Source organism: Thunnus maccoyii, chromosome 12 (assembly GCF_910596095.1).
Source record: "Thunnus maccoyii chromosome 12, fThuMac1.1, whole genome shotgun sequence".
NCBI classification, from domain to species: Eukaryota; Metazoa; Chordata; class Actinopteri; order Scombriformes; family Scombridae; genus Thunnus; species Thunnus maccoyii.
In genome coordinates, this window is record NC_056544.1 from 3,391,744 (window position 1) to 3,418,307 (window position 26,564).

Genomic DNA, 26,564 nt, shown 5'->3' on the forward strand with positions numbered 1-26,564 from the left:
ACTGGCACAGGGCTGTACTATTTGACCAGGCGTGTGCTCAAGGAACACTTTAAATCTGCAACAGTATTCATTTGTTTCCTTGTAAAAGAGTGGACTACACAGTGCCTCTTTTCTACCCTTCGAGTGAACAGGCCCTTTCTGGTTTAGGCAGCTTCTCTGCTAATTAGCTAGAGGTCTGATTGGCAGCCAAACTGGAGGACAGTCACGATACAGCTGACTGATTTCAGACAATTATAGAGTGTACAGAAAGACTACCAGAATTTACTTTACTTCTTTATATGAGAGTTAAACAGCAGAAATACAGTTTTACAATAATAAGCCATATATTATAGTAAAACACAGTTTACTATATTTTTGGGATAAACTGCCTAAAAAGTATTATTCTTAGGGAGGTTTTACTTATCCGCTCTGAGGGTTGTTGGAAAGAGGGTGTTGTATGTTGTACTGATTGTAAATTTGAGATTGGGCTTTTTAAACAAAACTGACTTGACTTTACAGTTGTGATATATGAAATATATCTTCACACTTTATAATTGCTGATAAATACTGTACATTAATAAACACTAAAAATGTCCTTTTGTGTCCTTTGTGTGTTATAAATCATTTATTAATTGTTTATATACTGCTTATAAATGCTAACTGGGGACTTGAAGTAAAGTATTACCAGTTTAAATTTATTGGAGATGTTTTCATGTTTATCTGAGCATTAGTTGTTTTAAACAAAGATTTTCTTTTGTGTTCTCTAATAGGTGGCACAGGTTAGAATTAGTAGATTAGTTCAAAACTGGACAAAAGAGAGACAAACAACTGTAAGAGGTTTAAGATATTGCTTATAAAGACAAAAATTGGTAGATTGACAAGGAAATTAAGATTGTTTACTAGTATTTGTTATGCTGAGTGCAAAGTTTGTGCAAATGACTTATTTTATCCTGTAGAGAGGATAAGAGACCTTTCTACCACTTCCATCCCACCAAACTCTAAGATTAAAATGTTTCCATCTGCCAGCGTAGCAAAGTGTGTATGAAATAGGCATGCAACTATGATGCAACACACAGTAACAAAAACTACATACCTCCACCACAGGAGCCTCCTCCACAGGAACCTCCTCCTCTACAGCAGGAAGCTCCTCCTCCAGCACCTCTGGATCCTCCTCAATCACCTGAAAAAGGAATACACCACCCACATGTCAACAACAGGTTCACACTTGCATGTGTGCGGGTTTATAACAGAGTCCCTTAAGGACTAAATGCCTCTCAACTTCTTGTGTACATTTGATTTTACATTTTCAACTTGAGAAGGGAAGATCGTGGAAAGGGATTAAGACAGAGAGAGGTCTGCTGAGGGTTTTCTAACACTCAACCTGGTTTGTACAAACCTCAGGAGTCTCCACTGGCTCTGGTTCTGGTTCAGGCTCTGGTTCAGGCTCTGGTTCAGCCTCAGGTTCTGGTTCAGGCTCAGCTGCTACCTCAGGTTCAGGCTCTGGAGAGGAGAAGCAGAGAGTTGTACAGATTCACACCACAGCTTGGCAATATGTCAGTATGTTTATCAGAGTCCATCCTGTAGGAGGCAACTCACACCAACCCTTGAGAGAGAGTCCTTTATACACACTGTAGTGTAACTAGACATTTGGATGTAACTTATCTAACGTCTCTGCGTCTATTACTTGTCTGCCTGCACTGATGGATGCCATATTCTAACACTGTAGTCACACTGAGGCATACACACTCACGTACCTGGTGGAGCAGCAATTTCCTCTGCTACAGCAGCTTCGATCACATCTTCCACAGGCACTGGATCAGGCTCAACAACAGCTGAGGACAGAGTGGCATGATGAAATAAAATGAATGTATGTAAATGGGCATATGGTGACATATCTTGGTAATGCAAAATGTTGGTATTTGATATCTAAAATGCTCTTTATTTTTTCTGGCTAAGCAGATTCTTACAGTAAGCTGTTTGATTTGGAGCGTTTGTCTGTATGTTACGGAGCATGGTGTCATGCTATTTGTGAAATTTTAATGACAAACATATGATTGTCTAAACAGAGTTATTTTGATAAAACTTTGAATATTTCACATCTATTAATTACAGCTAAATCAACTGCAATCTCCCAGGAAATAAGCAGAATAAGTTGTACAGCTTTGCTTTAACTTTGTTTTGATTTTTATGTTTTATTTTGGTTTCAATTTTTCTGACTTCATCTTTCCATGCAGTGCCATCATTAAAGGCCCAGCACACCAACACAGCTATGAAGGTTTTCACTTATTCTGTCTGATTAAACCTCTTCTTAGGTTGTGTTTTGGTGAAGCTATGCTGGGAATTACATGAGATCAAACTACATGTACCAATTAAAATGATTTAACTTGCAACAACTGTTTTTTTTTTGCCACTTGGGGGCAACGGAAACAAGTTGTGAACACAAAACTGACATATCAGCTTTTAACTTGTTAGCGAACAGATGCTTATTTCCACATCCAGCAGTTACGGAGCAACATTATCATTCATTTTGGAGTCGTGTTTCTGTCCACCTGGTGAATGTAAGTCCAATATTCACTCTCTTTTAGCTCTGTTTTTACTCTCTACCAACTCCTGAGAAAAATATCTGGCTCTTTAGCTGCTAAATGCTCCACTATGTTCACCAGCTAGTCTACAGCTAACTGTGTGTGTTTGCCGTTTGGTGCTGAGCAGGTAGTGTAAAGTGGCTTTTTAGAGCTTTTTCTCTGAAAACAGCTGCCTGCTGCAGTGGAAAAAAACAGCGCTGAGAGTGAACCAAAATAGTAAAGGTGCAGCCGGACAGCAGATGCAACAAAACCAACAGAAAAATCATCGGATGAATCAGATGTCAGTGGAGCACAGTCTCTCCCCACCCACACAGTAATGACTGGAGGTCTAATCAAGTGGATTAAGTGAAAAGACCTGTTTACTTAGGCTGTTTTGTTTTTTTAATGAGACTACATGTTGACAAAGTTTGTGTCGTTATCAAAATAAATTAAATGTAAGAGCCTATTTGTTAGTTTAATTATGCCTTCATCCACTCTAAAATATTTTTGAAGTTTTATAGATACTGAGGATATGCGTATGATGCACACAGAGCCATTTAACTGGAGCCCCAGGGTGAGGTTTTGATATCCATATCAGGCTGCTATGACACTGATACCACCAACGGATGAGCTCAATCCCATTGTGGAGATCTGTTACCATGCAACACCTGTGTTCCCTCTTCACCCATTATCTACCATCAACATGTTCCTGTCACACCAGTTGAGAGAATGTGTGTGTGTGTGTGTGTGTGTGTATGAGTATGTGTGCATAATGAACATGTGTGGTACCTTCTGGTGTGGGTTCAGGAGCAGAAGTCTCCACTGGGGCGGCGGCCTCTTCGCTACGGGAAGTGACGACGACGGCTTTCTCTTTCAGTCCTACATGAGATGACGCACAGGTTGTTGGCAGGAAACATATGTATGTGTACAGTATAGCCACAGGATATGTACATGTATATATGTGTGTGTGTGTGTGTGTGAGTGCATGCTGAAAAATATCAGCCCATATTGAGTGACTGGGGTTTTAAATATGTGTTAGATTTAGAGATGTCATACACTAATGTGTGTGGCAGATGCAGTTCATCAGTAAGTAGTCTAGCTGGCATTGCTGGACTGTGGCACATGTATGTGATGATAAACAGACAGTCATTGTATAACATTGTGAACTTCATACACATAAACCAACACACTGATCAAACCAGCTGAGAAAGGCATGGGTATTCTTTTGCTGACTCTTTGAAGTTTAATTGAATATCTCATAAATATCATATTGGCACATTGTGTTATGACTTCAGCTGACAGAAAAATATTTGTGTTACATTTCAACACAACAGACACAATTTTCAAATGCGATGTCATTAATGTGGTGTGCTGGAAAGTAATTGTGTTATCCCAAGTGTAGAGTTTGAACGGGATGATGATCTGAGATCATATAGATTCATAATATGATATCCATTCCTGTCACCTTGCTATCACACACTCTGATGGAAACACAAGGCATTGGCCTTCACACATGAAATAAAAAGGGGCATCTACAGGCATTCACAAACTTTATTGACAAAACAAGAAAATAACATTCATGAAATACACAAGACTTCCTAAATTAAGAAAAACTTTTTCATAAATTCTAAAGTGAAGGGTTGGGTGGACCCATTGATTTTAATCTAGTCAAATCTAAATATGAAAATCATGAACACTAAAGTACGTCACACTTGATATCGTTGCTTTAGAAACTCTTGCAGTGTTTCTTCTAACCCCTGAACATTTTCCATTGCTCCCCTTCGTCCCTACCATTCCATCCCCCCCCCCCCCTCATCCTGTAATTAAAAACAGACTGACAGAGAAAAACGGCAGCTGGCTAACAACTCTTAAACCAGTGATTCCCAAATGGTTAGTTCACAGCCCCACAGTGAAGCTAATTTCCAGCACAGTACTTTAGTTGTAGAGTGATGGTGTCTGCTCACTATGCAATTGTGGTTTTATATGTCACTGCGGTCCCTCATCGGTTTTGCTAGTTGAAAAACTAACTAGCTCCAGAACACAGACAACAGTACCACACATTCAATATATTTAATTCATAGGCTGGAAAGTGACTTCTCTTTATCCTCACCAGAAAAGCTGTTTTATCGCCTTGTTGTTGTTGTTATTGGTTACAATGCATTTTAATTTGTATACCTTTTATTTTTTGTAAAACTATTTGAATAGGTGATAAAGTAGCCTACATTTGCACCATGACTTAAATCTAAGTCACTGATCTATATGTAGGGCTGGGTATCGTTTTGACATTTTTCGATACCAGTGCCAATACCTGAGTTTCAGTACCAATACACACCTTCTTTTGAAAAATATAGATGTTGCTTACAGAACCTTTTCTTACTTAAAAAAGCCAAATTTCTCAAATATTAAATGTTGTGTAAATCAAGGACTGCCTGATTGAAGAATAAGTAAACAAGTAACTGAATCTGACAGACGTTTGATGTCAGCGTTCGATAGTTGGCATTAGGGGCACTCTTCAGGAAGTACTGAGGTTCAATACCCATCCCCAAGGCTGGCTTCCTATGGGATCAATATAGTTCTCTGACTTCAATTCTTGCCTCCTCTTTCAGATTTGCTTTTCTTGCCTTTTTCTTTCTCTTTCCCCCTCCCCTTGTCCTCCTCCTGTGCTTTCTTTCCCTCCCCCTCTCTCTCTGACTTTTCCTCCTTTTCCCCCTCTTTCTTTGATTTCTTCTCCCCTTCCTTCTCCTCCTTCTTCTCATCCGGATGTTTTGCTTTTTCCTTCCTTAGTTTCTCCAGAGCTTTCTCCATCTCTTCTTTCTCTATCTTCTCCTCTTCCACTTTCAACCTGGCAGCCACCCTCTCCTTCACTTTGGCTGTTATTTCCTTCCTCCCCAGCTCCAGCTCCTTCTCCTCCTCCTCTTTAGCCAATAGCTGTCTGACCTCAGCCAGAGCCAGCCTGGCCAGCTTCTTGGCCTCCACGCGTTCATGGATGATGGCCAGCTGCTGCTTTAGAGCCTCCCGAAGCTTCAAGCCTGCGTCCTTAGTTGGAAAGGTTCCTGGGATGGATGACCAATAACACTGTTGTGTTTCACCACTTGTAAAATGAGTTATCATGGGAAGAAGGCCATGCTGAAATGCACTCTGTTATTGTAATTTACCACACATCAGGCAGGCTGGTGCACGTTTGTGCGTCAGTTAAAACCAGTTCGAGGCCAGGTCCTTGTCATACTTCTCTTCCTTTCTCCTCAAAGCAGTGAATAGACTTTGTAGATAACAGTGAAGAGTTCAAATTCATTTAAAACTGGTGTAAACCAGCATAGACCAGGATTTAGACCCTGAGCCAGTTTCAGCAGCTAGTCATAATTCAAACTTCTAACAAAAGTGTTTACTGAGAAGAGAGTTACGCATCACTAATTAAAACTGGTTGCGCCAGACTCAGTCTTATGTAGACTGGAGGTGTTAATAAATATGTACATCTACTAACTGCCAGATTGAGCAGTTGTGTGAGCTAGCTGAATGAACTAACGGACAAAGTTATCGTTAGCTTGCTAACATCTGACCCTCTCAGCGAAGAGTAAAAGAGATACGGAATACGGTCGACATATCTAACCAAACGTTGACTAAATAATGTTAAAATAAATGACCAAATGACATTGGTTTGGTTACCATAATCTGTTATTTTCATCACTGTAAACTGCATGAATACTACTAACTCTAAAACACACGTATTTCTCCAGGTATGCAGATAGAAATAAAACAAAATTATACCTACATTCACAAAGGATTGGCAGTTCAGTTTATTTTAACTTTTGATTCCTAAAACTGTTATTTTTGGAAATTATGTTACAGCTTGTGATGCTAACAGTCACTTCCAGTTTAAAGAATTGGTGGCTTCTTATATGACGGTGCCACAGATGTTTCCTATCAATGAATTTACATATTACTGAAGTGCTTTCTAGATAAGACATTTACAAAGTTTTAATGGTCCTCCCTGATATAGTAAATTACTAGTTTGAAGCTAGCTAGTAGTGACTGAGAACTTAAAGGACTAAAAACACAAACCTAGTGATTGATTCACTTAGCTGGTACAACAAGGTCATTTCTTTGATTAACTAAAATTAAGGTACTCTGGTAGCTTCCGGTACACTGCTAAGGTTTAACAAAGGGTTTCACTCATGAAGCACAAGCACAGAATTAGGCCAAACATCTTTAAATTTCCACAAACCAACCCTTTAAAATGGGTTAATAACTCACTACTTCATTTATAAAAATCAGTATTTCATTTATAATATATATCTGGAGGGTTTTAGTTTGTTTAAATTAAACAAACAATCCATTGGATCCAGACCACAATGAGTTGTGAGTAGTTGAAATTTCATCCATTAGTCTAACCCACACTGTAGCACAGCACAGCTTCATGCAAGTAGCTGCATGGTGATACCTTTCTTAGCGCCTCTGGCTGCATCTCCAGGTTTTTCATCTGATGTCGCACAAAAACAAGACAGGAGTTACAACACTGGAGTGTTTCACATGTCATAGCTGTGTGGTTATATACGATCAAGCAATCCGCCCATTTACTGCTCATCATTCCAACAGTCCAATATCAGTTGCAGTGTTTGCACACAGCCCTTTAAACAGCTCTATTTACTGCTAGCTCTACTTGAACCAACACATCAAGCTCATCTCAGCCTGAAGCTAAAGCAAACAAACCAAACTGGCTTTCTGCAGCAGAAGACGCACTGCTGTCGTTAACAACCAAGCAAACTAGTTAGACAAAACTCAAATTCAGCTATGTACACTATAACTCCAGCCAGGTATCGCACTAAGTGGTGACCTGTTGGATTCAAAGCCAGAATCTGAGCCACATTTGAAAAGCGACATGATTACTTGTGCCACCGTAGAAGTAAAGCTTGCAGACACAGTCGCAACACCTACCATGCAGGGCTTCTTTATGCAAAATGGTAAACCAAGAGATGTAGTGAAGAATAAAGCAATTTCAACAGTTTAACATACTTTTAGGACCTTTCACTAATCATTTCAGAAGGAAACAAATTAACCATTTGTATAATAAAAAAATGTAACTTGATAACTGATGATCACCAACTGGAAGTCATAAATGACCCACTGTTAATTTCACCACTACATCACACTGTACAAGCAACCCATGGTTCATACTAACAGACCAAAGCTAGCAGCCCACCTAGGCCTAGAGACGCTGATCTCATTCCTGCCAGATACTTAGTTCCTCTGGTTCCTGCTTTTGTCCTCTCTCTCCTCCTGAACCTAGGCTCTGAGAGTTCTGGTTGGACTGGGAACACACAGGGATGATGCATTTGTGTATTATTACTCTGACAGTAATTAGCTAGAGTAAAGGAATTAGAAAAATGTCTGTAAATTACTGCTGTATGGAATTAGTCCTCGCAAGAAAATGAATCTTAAAGAAGAGGAACAGTAATCTATTGCATGCTATGCCATAGGAGATATAAAAATTAACATTAAGTACAATATGACCACAAAAGGCAAGAAAATGGAAAAAAAAACACTTGAACTATGAGTTAGTCCTGTCTCCTTATGTTGAGAGGCAATTAATCAAATATGCTGGCTGACACTGAACAATTAAAACAGTCATAGAGTTAACATCTGCAGGCTTTTGAAGTTAGGACACCAAATTGAGTCTATGAAGCAGCTGGAAACTGAGGCAGGATGTCCCTGCTCTGTCCCAGTGACCCAGTGAGCTCAGCGGACTCATCTACACAGACATGTGGTACCTCTGTGTTTGCTTCTTTTCCTCTCCTCATGTACTCCACTCTGCTTAGCTGGGGTTTATATCAACACAAACACACACACACACATGGGTGATAGAGAAAAAAAATATAAATACATAACCATATGAGCTAAATAAATAGGCCATTCTACACCACATGCAAGTCAATGCAATTACAGATTTGATCTACTATTACTTCCTCAGAATCAACATTTGACATGCATCAGCTCATCCAACAACTCAAATGAGAAACATTAAAAGCAGGTTTTGCCACACAGCACAATAACTTTCCTCCACAACTTTTAATGCAGTCAGTCGAGTGACATGACCGCTGTGAATTTACAAGTACAGCTCTAAAATGATGTTAAAAGGCTTAAACGTTTCTAATGTTCAGAGTTAGTGTTTGTATCTGAGCTGCATCATGTAGATTAGTTCTCAATGCTGGAGTCACTCCACCCAGAGCAGGACTAGCCTGTTTCTACATCAGGTGTCATCCCAAGCTTTCATTACAGCCATTAAGTTCACTGCAAACTTATTGACACAGGAAAAAACACACCCTCTATCATATAAACTACACACAATACACCTGCAGCTGCTTTCAGCTGTCTGTGCTTATAGCAGCGATTAGCAGATTTAAGCATGATGAATGAAACTCGCCTCCTTTCTGCATCACTTGTGACTCTTAAAACACTCACACCCTTTCACTGCAGTGCACTCCTCACCTTTGACCCACAGCACAAACTGAAATGACCACAATGGACTGATTCTACAAATGGAGTCACAAACCTGAACTTTGGACTTAAACAAGTTTTAGGCGTCAACTACTGTGAGTGCAAGATGTTTGTATTTATTCTGTTTCAAGGAAAATGAGGAGAATGGAACAGATAGACACTGCTGCTGCTGCTGCTGCTGCTGCTGCTGCTGCTGCTGCTGCTGCTGAGCAGAGGAATGGCATAAGACAACCACACAAACACAACAACATGAAGCTTGATTCCTGCAGAATACACAAGAACTCGAAGGATGTGGCTCAATATATACTCATGAATCTAAAAAAGGCAATCCTTCACACCTTCAGTGCCAGTTACACGAATCCAATGCCTGGTAATAACATGCAGTCTGTATCTGGAGACATCATCAGGGTAATGACATCTGATGTTGGGACCTTTGCATTTACACCTGGTAAATGTAGTAAAGTATTGTCCTTATTTTACAATGCATTCTGTGTGCATTCACACCTGAACAGAGCCCACAGCAAGAGGCTAGACTGGAAATATTCATATCCAAAGCTGCTGGCTGGTTTAAGATACCCAGACCTGCAAACGTAAGCAGAGAAAATACTGCAGAACAGTCTTCCAGGCGCTGTAGCTGGGGCTGTTGGAAGTCGAGGCCCTTCGGCTGAGAACAAGTGCATTAAAAGGATAATCGACCTGAGGCTATTGGTTATGGAGGCCGACTATGACGATCTTCTGCCCCTGACTCCCATCATCTTTTGCTCCTCTTCTTCTGACCCCTCCCTCATCCTCGTCCTCCTCCTGCGCCTCCACGACTCTTCCTGAGGCACTGTGCTGCTCTTCCTCCTCCTCTTCCAGGGGCTCCAGGGGGTTTATCAGACCGTACAGGAAAGTGAAGAAACCGTTTAACCAATCAGAGCCGCCCTCCTCCACTTCTTCTAACCAATCCAGAACCTCGGATTCACCCTGACCATCGCCCTCACTGGTCAGGCCTACGCAAACAAGAGGAGGGGGAAGAGGTGTGGAGGCATGGGTGGTGGATGGAGGGGAGGATCGGGAGCACAACGTGTGGAAGTGAGGGAGACGGAACAGAAAGTGGAAAAACTTATAAAAAATAAAAAAAAGGGCAGGAAGAAAGGATGGTGGGATCAAACGCAGAAAAAATATGTAATGAAAGAATGAAAGAGCAGAGTGGGAAAGAGAGGGAGGAAAAGAAACAAGAGGAGAAGGTAAGATAAGTTTTGAGCGTAGGTTAGGCAGCGAGGGATCTACTCAGGCTCTATCATAAGCTGCTGGAGTCGGGCTGTCTACACATGATCAGCAACTAAATCGCTCTGTGTCCTTATTTGAGATATTATTTTTAAATGGAGAGAGCGATGACTTTCAAACTTGCAGCAGTGCTGAACTTCAGGGGTTCTTGTTTATGTGCATAAATGGCTCTGCGCCCCGAAATCAGGTTCAGCTGGCTCTGCTTATGTGTAGACAGCCTTAGACTCAGACATTGCAGTTAGACACAGAAAAAAGAGGAAAAGCTAAAGCTGGGTTGTAACTATGTTTGCAAGTTGAAAACGGCATGATATGCACACAGTTGCACGTGTTTTGTCTGATTACATTTGGTGATAAACTGCAGTGAAAACGTCTTCGTTGAGCAAGCTCAGCAAAATACATGTTCTCCTGTGAGGCTGATTGACCATATACTGTAGGATTATCTAAATGTGTGCATTAAAGGATTACAAAATACATTTCCTTTTGATTTTCAGACTGAAGCATGAGTGTGTGTGTGTGTGTACACAACTGAAACATTACCTTCGTTATAGAAAATGATGTGAAAAAACATGTTTTTTCTGATATTCAAAGATATTTCAAGCTTATAATGTGATAAAGTAGATACAGTGACAGTTGAAGAGATCAATGAACTGAAAGAATGACAAGAGGTAAAAATATAATAACGTATGAATTCTAATCCTTCATGCCAAGCATGCAGCTAGAGATGGGACAAAATCCTATCTGACTACATACAGTGCATCTCTGTTTACCAAGACAAATGTTATATAATTTTAGTTATTATTAACATAATTATTACATAATGAACATGGGAGGGTGTCCTTCCTAAGTCATTTGGACTGTGGGCGGACACAGCCACATGCTGGGAAACACACATTCAGAGACAGAAAGACAGCGGATGTACAAGACTATCCTGGTGATACTTCAAAATGGTGTTGATGGTGAACTATTAGGAGTGTGTTGGAAATGTTTCAGCAAAATTTAAGTTAAAATTTTAAAACCATTTATGTGCGTTTTAATACTGATGGGAGATGTATATCTTACATGTCTTGCTGAGCATCTATAGTTCTATATAAAGCCATTAAAGCTATTGGTCTAAGAGAGACAGACTCAAACACGTACAATAAGAAGAGGGGAAAAGAAGAGGACAGAGAGGGAGGTGCAAAATAGGATCACAATAAAGAGCATGGCAGCATGCAGTGTAACGCCAGGGTTCTAATAATAGTTTGTTACTAGATGTCATTTGAGTAAATGAATGGGTTGGTTACTGAGACATGACAGATAAAAAGGCTGAAGGTGAAGAGTGATGAACTCTTCATCATAATAACTGATGGTACTGAACAGAAAACTGCCATGTAAGAGTACTTCAGAGCAGGAAAATATGAGCCAAGATCACTGAGCGTAATGACACTTCTCATTAAATGCTTCTGCTAAGAGCAAAACTGAGTATTTGTACACTGGAAAGAAAAAAAAAAAAAGCATGGAGATTTTCCTGTTGATTCACATACAGTACAAGTGTGCCATCCAAAGATTCAGACGAAAACAAACTGCTTTTGATCCTCACGGGTCTTTATGCTAGAGCCATGTGAACAAAGACAAACGTGTGATTCCACTGCCTGTCTGTGACAAGTTAAAGTTGCCTATTCCTGCCTCTGAAAGCAAAATAAGCTTCTCTTGAGACACTACGCAGAGCACCTTGTCCAGCCAAGTTCAAAATATTGACTCTTCCCGTTGGAATTCAGCCATTTGCATCGTCTGTGGTCAAACACGTCAAAACTAGTGTTTAACTAACCATTTGATATGTTGAGAGTGATAAAAATCATAAAAAGAAGAGAAGCTGATCCTGTATAAACCATGCAACATGCAGCAGACTTCACAGGAGGAATAAAACTGAAGACAAGTGGGACATTTCTTATTAAGCTCCTTGTTGTCCCGAACATAGAAGAGAGAGGGTCCAAAAACTACTACTACAACATAGATACAATAATATAAAGACAGAGATGTAGAACATTTACATAGAAAATCAGTACAGTTATGTGTGTGTGTGTGTGTGTGTGTGTGTGTGTGTGTGTGTGTGTGTGTGTGTGTAAGAGGTCTGCTTGTAGGCAACTGAACTCCACATTTGCTTTAATTTAGCATTATTTCAAAAGGAATATTACAACAACCCCTGATAATGGTGAACCTCATTAATTCCATCCTTTAATAACAACTTGTTTGACAAACCTCGGAGGTTTATTATAGCGCTACTACACAGCACCTACCTTCTTAGTTGGAGGCCTAAGCTTCAGGGAGCTTTAGAGATCTTAGACTAATTAAAACTCTTAATACTCTTTTAATGTGGGGACGTTCAAATAGACGCGTGTGGTTTATTTTCAGATTACAAACCAGTTAAGAAAACACACTAAAACCTCCCAGAGGGTCTTAAGTGGTGTGAGTGTTTCGGGGGAGCTTTTCTTCTGCTCGCTGATGAAATTGTTTCTATGGTAACAGCTATATGATTGTCAGTCATGCAAAAGAAACCCAAAATGCCATTCAATGTAATCAAGAAACACAAAAACACACATTATCAGTGGCCTGCAGAAATGGTCAAACTCTGAGTAAATGTGGTGTGACTGTGTTTCTGATCTATCACATATAGATTTCCATTGTTTCCATTTCTGTAAGACACTGATAAACACTGATATTAGTCGTAAGTTGGAGATAAATCAACTTGCCTAGCAGAACTTTAGCATCCTCGACATCAAAATCACCATCGCCATCTGTATCGTATGCCACCAGTTTACCTACAGCAGTGACAAACACACATGTAGACTTACTGTTTGTTCTCACAGGAAACACATAGACATATTATTGATAACTTCTATTTGGATTTACATGCATCATTCAACACAGACAGACACTTAAAGAAATGTGCATCGAGCTTGTGGGAGACAACACACTCTTTGATGAGAGACGGGAGGTGAGTGGCTAAATGTTAGCTTGAGCAAAATGACCTTCATATAAACATAAGATAATTTGTGTCTTGTGTTCTCCTTATTTAGACAGGTAGGTTGGAAAAAGTCACAATCATCTAAACGCTTGGTGAATTCCTCTACGGGGGAATATGAGAAACAACAAGACTAGGTGGGTAAAAACAGGAAATGGCAACAGTCCGGGACTTAATAATGGAAATGTCTGTTACCAAACAAATCCCAATATGGCACTGTGGGATGCTTGGCCAAACAGTTTTTTTTTTTTAGTGGCATAAGAAAACACTTGGAGAAGCTCTAACGTGTGTTCTAGGTTTAGGATGGAGGATGGTAAGTCAAGAACCCTGGATCTAAAGCAGCTGTGCAGTACAGTCTGTTTCTGAACAAGGAAGATTACTTCATTTAACAAGGATGATGTCATGACATTTTGAAATATAACATCCTAAAAATCTGTCAATCACAAATTTTTGACATTTTTTTTGTCTGGAATTTTTGAAAATTAAAGACAAAGGTGTCACATTTCTGTGGGTTCAATTTTGTGATACAGTGACAAACACTTTCATTAGTAGAACCAGTGAATCTAAGCCTAAGGACATGCACCTGATTTTGTTTTTGTTTTTTAAAATACTTTAACATGTTGTGAATATTTCAGCTGAAATCTCTAATAACTGTTTGTCATTACATGTAGGTTAGATTTTTGTTCAAAAGTCTGTGTTTGGCAGTGGCTAAAATGTTTTCTCTTCAACTTTTACAACAATTAGTCCATATTGTGCATGATGTCCAATTTGTCCAATTGCATGGTGACTTTTCAACTGCACAACTGAAGGAGCAGGCACAGCTGTAGACACAGTATGTGTAGTGTAGTGCGAGTATGACACTGCTGGAGAACTCTTTTAGATCCAGGGCTCTGAGAAGAGTGTGAGGGATTGAGGGAAACATTACAGGAGAATTAGAAGACAAAAACTATAAATGTTATATTGGGTGTAAAGACATACTGTATATGCCTTAAAATCTTTACCTTGCAAGGCCTCAGACAGGTTAATTTGTAAGCCCTTAGCTTTGTCTGCATGCAAAACACAAAACATAAATATTGAATTTATAGCACCATTAAGAAAAAAAACAGAACATATTCATACATTAATAGAAGAATACTATGCAGACAGGAATGCTGAACATGAACCATTAGGGATGCAGATTAGTGACAGACAGTATAATGTGATCAGAGATTACAGACATGTAAAGCAGATATATAGATCAGGCTTTAGCTTAGTTGCAGTGTGAATTATGGTCCACATGCTACAGACCAGAGACATAACTTTAGAATCAAAGCTGACAAAAGTGATTGATATGCAAGCTATGATGTTAGGATACTCAAGTTCATCAAAAGCCTGTTTAGCCAGGCCCTTTACCGTGTACATTAGCTCTTATTCCTCTCATGTTTTTGCACTCACTTTATTTGACTGCCTCTCAGCTGCAAGCTTTTTTTAGTGCCTGGTTTGCATTGAATTTTCCAAAGTATGCGGTTTAAAGAAAGTGGGGGGACACAGAATGGATTAAGCAAACAAGGACTGAGGAGTGAAGCATAAACTCATGTCAGGTAGGTGCTGATCTGACAGTAGTGTTCTGTCAATGGTCAATATCATGGTTAGACTGGTTCTTCATCAGGGTTGAAGTTCACTTCAGGGACAGATGGCAGGTGGATGTGTTTTAGTACAGATGGTATATAAGCACGATGAAGGAAAAAAGCCATAACAGTTGCCGCCACACCTTTCTGGCAAGGTGCATGCAGGGGAAAGGCTATAGACAGAATAACACATTAAGCTCCTCTTTAAGTCAAATGGATGTGTGTGTTGGATCGTGTACTCACCGAGGACTCCCTGATAGTCGACCAGGTCGAAGTAGACCACGGCTACGGACGTCCAGACACCCAGCAGGGCCAGGACGATGAACCAGGTGAAGAAGCTGCCGCTGCCGCTGGACCCAGAGTCTGACTTCTTCCCATTCTTACTGGCTGCTTGGGTTTTAGTACCGTCTGCAACACAAAGACAGTGTGACAGGACTGTCATTTCATCATCTGAGGACCTGACATGTTTCTTACTTTAAAGGCATTCCTTCAAAATCAGGCCATGCTGTACGTTTAAGAAGAATCAGTCTCAGCAGCTGCATCGACACTGGTACTCATACTTTATACTGGGTTCACATGGATTCAGTCAGACGGCAGACTGACACTTTCTTCGTCACAGGAAACAGTCCGACGGAATGGCTGGAGGGAGCTATGTAATATCTGGTTGTAAATTCCATCACGGAGGACAGCAAAAATCTAAATATTTTAACAAGTCCATCTACTGTTACTGTCACTGGTATTCTGTAGCGGCCTAATTTTACCATCCAGCTCTCATCTACCGTCTGCCAGAATCCATGTGAACGCAGCATCACACATTGTGAACCATCGTATGCCACAGAACCAGATGTACTGAGTAAGTGGTTACATTTTGAGGAAGCTGGCAGATTTGATCCCAGTTGAAGTATTATTCATGCATCTGCTATTCAGAGCTGGACAGGAGGCCGATGTAATAGTTTCATCAACAAGCTCTGTGAGGCACCAACCAACCAATCCAAACACATTTTAAACCCAACAGGTCTCTCCAGCTGTAGGATCTTACAAATACCTTTTGACAAAAATGAATAAACTTCTGTGAATGGACTTGTCACTTGTCACTACGAGGTCTACCTGGAAACCTTGGCAGTGGGGCAGTTGTTAGCCAAACCATGCTAGTCAGGTTAGCCCACAGAGACACACACACAAATCAAACATGCTGAATTATTAGCAATGGTATCACCCAAATCTATCCAGACGTTTTCCTTTTGCCGAGCTGTCACTAAACATTTTTCATCTCAGTTTTACACACTCACACACACACTGTGGTCACTCCAACAACAGGAAAAAACTCAGTGCCAGGTGGACAGACTTGATATAAACTATGAGGAATATTAAGATACTTGACATTTAAATTTCACAACAGATTCTGTAAAAAAAAAATAAAAACCAGTAAGAGTCACGTGTCATCTACTGCAAATACACTAATCCTTCCAGAAGTGGCTGTGGGAGAGGAGCGGAGGCGATGGAAACAGAAAAAGTAAACCACATTCACAAGAGCAATGTGTGAGATGCTATTCCGGGGGTGCCGATGACATCCCACAATGCACGATGGGAGAAAATAGTGGCAGAGAAAATGAACAGGTGTTGGAAGTCCGCTACATGGAGCTAGGTCAAACTCTGACACCCACATTTAAAGAGCATAGTTCAAAGTACTCAAATAAACTGTAGATTTGTTCCTTGCAAACACTCAATCTGAACAGACATACCAATACAGCTAAGAACACTACAATAACAAAGATATTCATACCCAAAGTTTCAGTAACAGTCATGAGCTCAAAATCTGGTTGAATTCAAATGATTTACTAATTGAAAATCCTTCTGAACCCACTAACAAGCAGAATGTGACTTCCAATGAGCTGCTCCTGCTTAGTAGTTAAAACCCTCTGCTGAATTAAGCCTCTTCAAGTCTCCGACACTTTGAGGAATTCTTTTGTTTGTCATCTTACTTATAGCCCAGCTGACAACATCAGTATCACTGGTCAGACTGGAAGCAGGAGGAATATGGCACGTTGCATTAAGCCTTGTTTGGATTCATATAAAAGTAGACATGAATGTGGGTCAAGGATACTCTGAACAGCCGGAGGCACAAGTAATCTACAACTGGTACTATTCCAAGTTGAACTACTTGAATAACCTGGCTCACCTAAATGTTATCAAACTAAAGAAACTCTTTCCATATTGTGGTCCGATATCATAATAATCAATTCCAATATTGTATAGTGATAATTCAGGATGCATATATACACTACTGACACAACAATCACTGAGATAACAAGTCTGAGAAAACTTAATACACTAACAGCAAGTGGATATCTTGGCTCTAGGACCAGAAAACTGAAGGAAGCTACCTGCTGCCAGTCCTGCTAAAAAGTGAAGTTTTTGCTTAACTCAACTATTAATCTTGCAGCTACAGGCCCACACAATGACCTCCACACACACTGCCTTGTCCTTCTCAGCTCTCTAGACAGCTTTCCTTGAAAACAGACGCTTTCCTCACCCTGCATTTCCCCGGCTATCACCGTGGGGACGGCCGTGACGACAGAAGGGGTGGCGGACTCGACCAGAGTTGCTGGATCACCCATCCCTGCCAAATGGCTGCCCCGGCTTGCCGACTAACCGAATGACGGGTTGACTGCCCACAAAGACACCATGCAGTCCCAGCAACAAGTAAAAAAAAAAAAAGCAGCTTTGCCTGTCTGCCCCTCTTTCTGTCCCTCCCTCTTCCCTCTACTGATTGTCTGCCTCTCTCTTGCTCATCTGTCAGTCATCCTTGCTCTCCGTCCCTTTTTTTTTTTTTTCTCTGAGCTTGATATGGCACTGGAGGTCAAATGAGAGTTATTTATAGTGCTGTTAGACCAGCTGGCCCTGACACACAGAGAGAGAAGAACACAGCCATCAACATCACTGCCAGGCTGACTGCGAGCTTTAAAGCACTACCACCCCCCCCATTCCTCTGTCTCATCTGAAAGATTTGTAAGTTCACAAGAGTTGAAAATTCACATATTTGATGTCCATTTTGCAACTGCTAACTGAGGTTAAAACAAAAGGTTTAATCTCCAGTCTGTGTTTGCTGTTGTGAACACCTGGGTTGAATTCTGTTGTCATTCTCAGGGGGTTACACTGGGTCACAGAAATGTTGGGTTGAGGGAGGATGGTGGAGGGTGAGGCTATGTTAATATAAATCTGATTCAATAAAAAATGAAAACAAATACACACTGCAAAGGGATCTTAGTGATGAAGGGGATTCCTTCAGATGTGAAATGATGACAGATAAAATAAACATTGTAAAGAGATTTAGCCCTTTAGTCCCAGGAAGTATATAGTGTATCTAGTTTTTTAACTGAACAAAAGAGTAAGAGTGAGCCAAAAACTGATATCACTTGAAAATGCTTCTAGTAAATACTCTAATACCAAGATGTTATCAAGGGCAGTATGGTGATCATAGTTAAGTTACTATGATTCCTACCCTTACATGATTGTGTGGTTAGCATCCACAGCCAACCATGGCTTAATAGTGCTGAAACAATTAGTTTATTAATCAATTAGTCCATCGGTAGAAAATTAATGGCAACAGTTTTGACAATTGACCATTTATCCAAAAAACATCACAGCATTTTCTGTTTCCAGCTCCTTTTTCAACTGTATATCATTGTAAACTGATTTTTTCTTTATGGTGTCAGCAGTAAAAACAACTCAAATGCTTTCCAATCATGTTCCCTTCATTAACATAATTACTGATGTTGCTGATCAGTAATGTAAGTTATGTATTGATGTAGATATGGGTTTTGATGAACAGTTCAGTATTGAGAAAAGCCATCCACATTGATGGTTGCATAAAAACTGGGCCTTTAAAAACAACACCAACCTTTTAAACTGCCTCACAGCTCGTCTATGCCAGCAATTTATATGATCGTTTCTGTGGCCTGAGGCTCTCTCCACCCTGCAAAGCTTCACTCATTAACATAGCAGAGGAGGGGCTGCGGGGGTTGGGGTTGTTTTTGGGCTCAACAGCAGATACTCACACAGACACACGACAAAAAAAAAAAAAAAAGTCACACAGGCGTCAACCCATAAAAAAGTAAAATCGCACCGATACAGCCACCAAAAGACAGTTTTTTTTCTACATCCATGCTGAGTCAGCTATTCTTAAACCTAAATTTAGAGATAAATTGATTGTAAAATTAAAACTAACACCTGAGAATCCCCTGAGATTGATTTTAAGAACAGTATACAGCTTTTAACAGAACAGAATTACAGATATAATAAAAACTCTGATGCCATTGTCTCATTTCAGTTTGATACACAAGATAGAAAAGATAGGCAAATACAACCGTCAGGCCAAACTGTACAGCACTGCAATCATTCTGTTATGATCTGACTCCCGTGTCTCTATGTTATAGCAGTCTTATTCTGGCTACAAAGTAAACCAAAGGGCTGATATTGCTGCTTAAAAGACAATACCTGTAACGTTACATGTCTGACAGCCAGAAATTCAGGTTCACACATTCAGATCATTGTTAGAATAATTAGCAACACTGAAAAGAAAAGAGCCGAGTCAGATTCTTGTTCTTTCTTCTCCTGCACTGAAGTCAAGTAAACAGCAAAGACCACATAAACAAAATAAAACTAGAGAAAGTAAATTTTTGTGACAGCTTGTTTTCAAAAAGGACCCAGTAACAAGCTACTGCCATGAAGACCAATTACATCACTGATACAAAACTACCACTTTACTGGTCAGAATACACCCACAAACCTTATATTTGCACAGACTAATATGAGCGTCTCAAGCTAACACAAAGAAATTACCATCAAACACCTCCACAATCATGCACACACAGTGAAAGTGTTGTTGCAGAAACATAAAAACCATGCAATAACATACCGCTTGGTTCTTCTGCACGCTCCATGCTCATATGACCACAGCAGCTAATTCACACGCACACACGCACACACGCAGTCTTCTTTTCCAAACAAATGGAAAACTCTCTCTGCTCAGTCTCTTCTCTGTGACGCTCAGTACACATTGTTCATTCTGAGCAGTTCCTCTTGAGTCTTATGTAAGGGGCTGCTGTGCACCGCCTTCAAACTTACCTACTTCTCCTCCCGTGGGCTTTTAACGTGCATGCAAGCTCATGCGTGTACACACACACACACACACACACAGGTTTGTATACCTTTGAAGACATTCCACTCTCTAACCTTTGACACTGCTCACTAAATGCCAACCTCTGACTCTCACTCAAATTTAAAAGCAAAGAGAGGACCTGCAGGATGTCTCATTTTGGAGAACTTTCTTCAACACACACACACATATACATAGATAGACCTCTAAGACCATGATGATGGAATCATTGTGTACGCGTGTCTCCTGGCAGCAAGCAGGTACACCTCTAAATGTGAGAAACAGCTAAGCAAAATGTGTTATCCATACAGGTGGATGGATGACAGACATCCACCCACCAGCCAACTACTTCCACTCCTTTAGTACAGCACTTGACTGAATGTGGACCTGGCCGATTCAATGTCATGGCGCCAGTATCTGGGTATGCGCTCTGTGATCGGTGCATTCCAGTGATGGAGGCTTTGACCTAGCCACGACAAAAAAGGCAGGAAACAAATCCCATGCCTGGCTTTGTTCTGAGCAATCCCCAAAAAGTCACTAGTATTAGCTGGAGCTGTTGTTTGTTGAGCTAGTGTCGGGCTAATTACATTATATCACAGGCTGACTGCAAACAAGCTGGTTAAACAGTGCTGTAGTTTCAGCTTTTTACAAGTTGACAACTTCAAGCCTATTTCCAACAGCAGCTTTATAACAAATTTTGGCAGACTACTAGACTTCAAAATACCATGTGCCACTTCTTATATTTAAATATACTAGAACATGGCAACAGAAAATAAGGATGCACCGATCTTATACTGATATTGGTCCGATACTGACTCAAATAGCTCAATCAGGTATTGGTGAAAAAGGGCTAAATCTCGGCCAATCTATTATCTAGAAGGGAAGACACACCCACCAGAGCAGAGTTGCTACTGTTGTTTCAGCACTGCAAAGCACGAGGCTTAGACAGTACAATGTGTACACTATATAATTTTAAACAAATAAGTAAATATACAGATATTATCTATGTATTTATTTGTTACGTTTTGTTTTACAAAGTTAGGAAAGCAATGTTTAAAGGGCCACTGTGTAAGATTTATTGGCATCTAGCAGTGGGGCTGCAGACTGCAACTAAATGAATACCCCATCTTTCTAATTATTATGATACATAACTTTGCATTATCATAATAATCCCAGAAAAAAAAACACCAGTGCCATATATGTGTTACTTTTATTTACATATTCTGCTGCATCACAAAGTGACACACTAAAAAAAAAACTTATCAACATCCTTAGGATGCTTCAGAAATGGTCTGGTCTGTAAAATGTGTATGACTCTGTATGGAGCAGTGAATGATGGAAGGCAACAGAGAACTAACTACACATGTCTTTACTGTAAAGCAATCATATAAACAAACAATACTGACACTAAAAATTATACAAATGTATCTGATCTCCAGAATGAGTATTTAAGAGGGGTGATGCATGTGCATGAGGGTCCCCAATATCCTGTCAGGAGTTATAGAAAGTAACCCCATCCAGGATGAGTCCTTCATAACAGTGGAGACGTGCAATACTCACTCATTTAATATATGAAGCTATTTATATATGAACTGCACTGTAAGGTGTGATTAACAACAGAGTATGATGCAGCACCAAACCAAAACTCAGTCCCTGACACAAACACACACCATCATGCAAGGTTACATGGTGATGTTTCCATCTACAGGGTTTAGTTTGCAAAAGGAACACATTCTGCAAATGCAAAGCACACTACACAGCATCACACATTAGTCCCAGAGGAACAGACAAGGCTGTTACCCTTTCAGCTCTGCATACTTCAGCAACTCTCAACTGTTCAACCGGAGAGGGGAGGATGAGGAGGCCTGAGGGATTTAAATGATACATAATGTAGAAAAATAAACACCACATGACAGACTGGAAATAGGAAAAAAACAAAAAAGCTAAAATAAGATTTTAGTTAAGCACAAATACATCAACAGAAAACCAGAAAAAGGTAAACCTTTATCATGTCTTCTCAAAGACCTGATCCAATCAACCATATGATCAGCACATCTTGCAATAATAAGTTTCACACTGAATGCCTCAAAACATACAATTTACTGTTTACACTCTCCTTTCAAGCTTGACTGTTAGAGCCAAAATCAATATTTGATAAACCACTAGCAGTGTTTAATCATGTGATGTAACTCAAATAAATACAGACAAAGTGCACAAGCCTCTCTCTTCCCATTAAGTATACCAGTTAACCCATCACTGTTTGAGAAAACCCCACTTTCACAGTTTTCTTTGATCAAGACGTCATGAGCTCCTGCAGTTAAAAGGACACGTTTGCCTGTAGGTGTAAGAGCATTGAGATAAGGGTCCAGCTTTGGCAGGATTCCCATTCATTAGTCATTCTAGTGTCACACAATCTTCTCTGCAACCTTCAAAGTTGCACTGCTATCTGCTTTGAGTTACTGTACTTATGACCTACCTGGCTGCACTTCAGCTCTCATGCATAGTGTGCAATTAACTATCATAAAATACTATACCTGGAAAACACTACAATAGAATTCTAGTCTTTGAAAGAGTACAACAGTAGGCCATCAAAGCCATTTACCAATTAGATAAACGACTGCTTTATTATATTATATTATATACTTAATAAATTTAGATTAATAAATCCCATCCTGTGCTGGAAAAAATGAGAATTTGTCCATTCTTAGACTTTGTCTTCTGTCATATCTGATCCATTGTATTTGCTGATTTGTTTCATAGTGATCACCAGCACAGACTCTGACAACTGTTGAACATACGTTCATGCATAGGCACAGTGGTGGGCGGACCCAAAAAAAAACTGAACATTTTGTTCTCAGAACTTTTCTAACAGTCACACCAGCCTTTGAACTGCTACAACACAGGACGTTATGAACACCCTGCAGATCAAGCTTTGATAACTACCATGAAAGAAAAAATTGTTTTAAAGCTGCATTATATATTGTGCTGTTTGCCTTCAGCTCCCCATTCATTCATTCATCTGGAAATTGTTGTGTAACCTGCTGCGTTTCAGAATCAACAAAAGCATCGAAATACCACATACAAATCCATTTATAAGGGTGTTCAATGGTTTCATTTAGTAACTCTGGATTCCTTTACTTTGTTGTGGTATCCGGATAGCATCATTCTCTAGTACTATAAGGGGGAGTGCTGTGCAGTCAGTAAAGGACAGAGTGTACTCACAAGTGTAGACTACCACACTTGCCTCTTACAGTTTGTATCAACATACACAACACGAGCTCCCACTCATCTACCCACAGCCACGTGTCAGCATGGGGGTGAAAGTTATCACTGACCAGTCCACGGTACAGTACAGGTAGACATAATACGTTAAGTCGACGTACACTTAATCTAACCAGTACTTTTTTCCCAGTTAACCTCACCAGGAGTTTTCGGAACTTAATTCATTTTTACACGCAAAGTTTGTTTCATTGATTTTAGAGTCACTTCGCACATTGGGCGCGTGCCATGTAAGTTAGTCAGACATTTAAATAACGCGCGACGCTTTCTCTGCAACAAAGCTCACGCAGCAGACATATGGATATAATATCTGTTGTGCGGGGTCGGGTACCCGTGGGGACCCCCGGGAGCCACGTACAACCCCACCCCCGGCTCCTCATATTGACACGTGAGCATTTCCATAAGTGACTGGATGGAATGGGGGCGGGGTGCCCTGAGCCCTGCCTGCGCCCCGGGGTACACCGCACACAAACTAGCAATGCTGGTACAACTAGGCGACTCAAACCCAAACGCTGACGATGACTAGGCCTACATTAAGCCACACAGAGAGTACAGACTGTGCAGAAGCTATAAACACACACGAGCCAGTGCCCCGCTTTAATCCCGGGAGCTGGAGTAGCCTCGGCTCAACCAGCCAGGACAACAGAGAAACCGCTGCTGTGTTCCTAAACAGCAATAATGAGTTTACAGTAATCTTTTAAAACATTAATTGTCATGTGTTACACACAATGAGGCATATGAGCTTTACTGTCCATACATTAGATAACGTCGGATTATATCGTTGTGGCGACGCTGGAATTACTGTGCGTAAAAGGACAACAGTGTCGACGTGTTAAAGCAGTAATAGAAGCAGGGCCGTGCTTAAATTTCAAGTGTTTACATGGTCAATAACCCTAGTTTAAGCACGGCTAACGTTAAACAAACACGTCGACACCATTTTAGCCAGCTAGCTAGGGACCATGGCCCTGAATGAAACAACAGCCTGACAGCAGATTAGCTGGCTGACGGTGAAAGCTGAAGGCTCACACGCATCATCCCCGCCACTGCAGTCCGTGATAGAAAATAAAAGAGAAGCAGCAACCCACCTTTGGATTTTACGTGCACTTTGGCGTTTTTCTTTGAAGCCATGGCGACTCTCTGGCAGCTGTGCGAGGTGAGCTTGGACTGGAGAAGAGCGGTGCAGCCGGAGGCTGAATTTCTAGCAGCAAAAAGAAATCAAAATCTGTCCTGCTGCCTCATAAAACTCAGCACCATAGAAACCCCGTCCCTAGTCGAACTGACAGCTATCTCAACCAATGACAGACTTGCTTTAGGATAAAAAGGCGGGACTCTGTAATTTTTTGGCCAATAGAATTTGAGAGGCGTTGAGCTTATTCAACCGTGTGGATAGTCTTATCTTCGCCCCGCCCCCTCCGGTCCTCTTGAACGTGGCAAGATGGAAGATCTTTTTCCCCTCCACACATTTAACATTTAAATATCAAACATAACAACACAGAAACATGCTACAAAAACAGTATACGGATTTATGGCTGACAGTACAGTCAAATTATTAATAATAAAATCGCAATGTGGATAGGGTTTTAAGTCCACTTCATTTGTGGTTTCAATTAGGCTATAGGACATTTTAATGAGAATTATAATACATTACTAATAACTTTGCATATGCTTTATATTCACTAACTTCTGATGCAGAAGGAGAAATGAAAGTTTGTGGAAGCTTACAGCTACATAGTCAGAATTGCCTTAGAATATATGATTTATTTTTGATCATATGTCATTATATACTATGTATATAATCATTGCACAATGGATAATAACTATTTTTTATCTACTTCACTATCATTTTATTAGATACTACTTATATAATTACTACAGAATGTATAATAATAACCATTACAATTTTACTATTTAACTATTTTATTTTATTTTGTTCTATTGTTGTGTGTGATGTGTGCTGGACGGTGCTGTCGTAACACTGAAATTCCCCTCAGGATTAATAAAGTATGTCCTATTCTTCTTCTTATGTACAGTATTTTGTGGTGTCCATGTTATTTCTGACTGTATTGCTGAAAGTCAGGGACTTTGAATATACATGGGGTTACCATCAGTCAGTTTTAATAAGATAAAATAGAGGTCTGCAGCTTTGCACCAGACAAACTTAAAAATGTATCCAGCAGTAACAGCAAAAGTTTTGACCTGTCATAGTAGGGTTCACATGTGTTACTAATGACATTAAAAATGGCTGTGTTATATTTGAGCATCCATGCACATTACTAGGACCCTGAAACCGAAGCAGGTCAATGGAACTGTGCTCATTGATTTTATTATGTTATGGTTATAGGTCTTCCTGATAAACTAAAGAGCCAAAAAGACAAAGCAAGTTTGATGCTGGAGGATTTTCCACAACCTGGCAACCCAAATGTTATTCTTATTAATGCCTCATAAATGATCTATAAAACATATTGTTTATTACCATTAATAAAGCTGTTGATTAATGCTTATAAATCCCTTATAACAGGTAGCTTATCAGAAAGTAGTAGCTGCCATTATGGTAAACATCTTGTTTGTCTTACTGTCATAATGAGACAACTGTTGTTGATCATTTGCTAATCCATCCAATCACCTGTCTCTCTCTGTTTCTATTTCACTCATTCTTTTAACAAGTAAAAAGAAACATCTTTATTGACATTTTGTCAGCTTCTCTGGGTAAAACAAAGTAAACGTTTGCTAATGCTAGCAGGCAATTAAGTGAGTAGCTTCTGTTAATGTTAGAGTGGGCTCCCTGGAACTTTAGCATTGCTAACTGGCTTCTGAAATGCTTCCCTTGACCATAACCACATAAAATGTTTGCCTTAACTTAACCACCCAAGGCTAATAAACAAACCTAATCATTTCTAATATTGTTCATTTCCCCAAATATTTTCTGTAATGAGGATAAATCCCTGACATCCTGGTCCATTATTTCTGATGAGTTAACACCAAGCTATCTGCTAGACAGTGGGTGAATATATTTGAGGTAACTTACAGAACATTTAAGCATCTTTCACTAAAACAGAAAATATGAACAACTTGCAGATGACTCTCCACCATCAATATTTGTCATCATTCAGACCTTGAAGAACACCACATTAGATATATATGTGTTTCATAAACATCTATAAATGGGTTTGCACTTTTACAGCACTCAGTGACTAAGCAGTTGCTTTAAATTGCATTGA

General features: G+C 40.0%; 1 protein-coding gene across 5 annotated transcripts in view; it reads right to left on the bottom strand.

Annotated features, from left to right (window-relative positions):
• asph (aspartate beta-hydroxylase) overlaps positions 1 to 24,596 on the bottom strand; it is a 31,115-nt gene extending 6,519 nt beyond the window's left edge. For 2 of the 5 annotated variants that reach the window (XM_042428672.1, XM_042428675.1), the window contains exons 1-8: positions 17,443 to 17,594; positions 15,153 to 15,317; positions 14,304 to 14,348; positions 13,031 to 13,099; positions 3,330 to 3,419; positions 1,734 to 1,811; positions 1,376 to 1,479; positions 1,073 to 1,159 (exon numbers count right to left, since the gene is read on the bottom strand). In XM_042428672.1, the coding sequence (XP_042284606.1) occupies positions 1,073 to 1,159; positions 1,376 to 1,479; positions 1,734 to 1,811; positions 3,330 to 3,419; positions 13,031 to 13,099; positions 14,304 to 14,348; positions 15,153 to 15,317; positions 17,443 to 17,527 (723 nt within the window). In that variant the 5' untranslated portion in view covers positions 17,528 to 17,594. Of the gene's footprint in view, positions 1 to 1,072; positions 1,160 to 1,375; positions 1,480 to 1,733; positions 1,812 to 3,329; positions 3,420 to 13,030; positions 13,100 to 14,303; positions 14,349 to 15,152; positions 15,318 to 17,442; positions 17,597 to 24,431 lie in introns of those variants that run through there. The other 3 variants (XM_042428671.1, XM_042428673.1, XM_042428674.1) reach the window with 3 other exon arrangements.
• Positions 24,597 to 26,564: the final 1,968 nt, after the last annotated feature.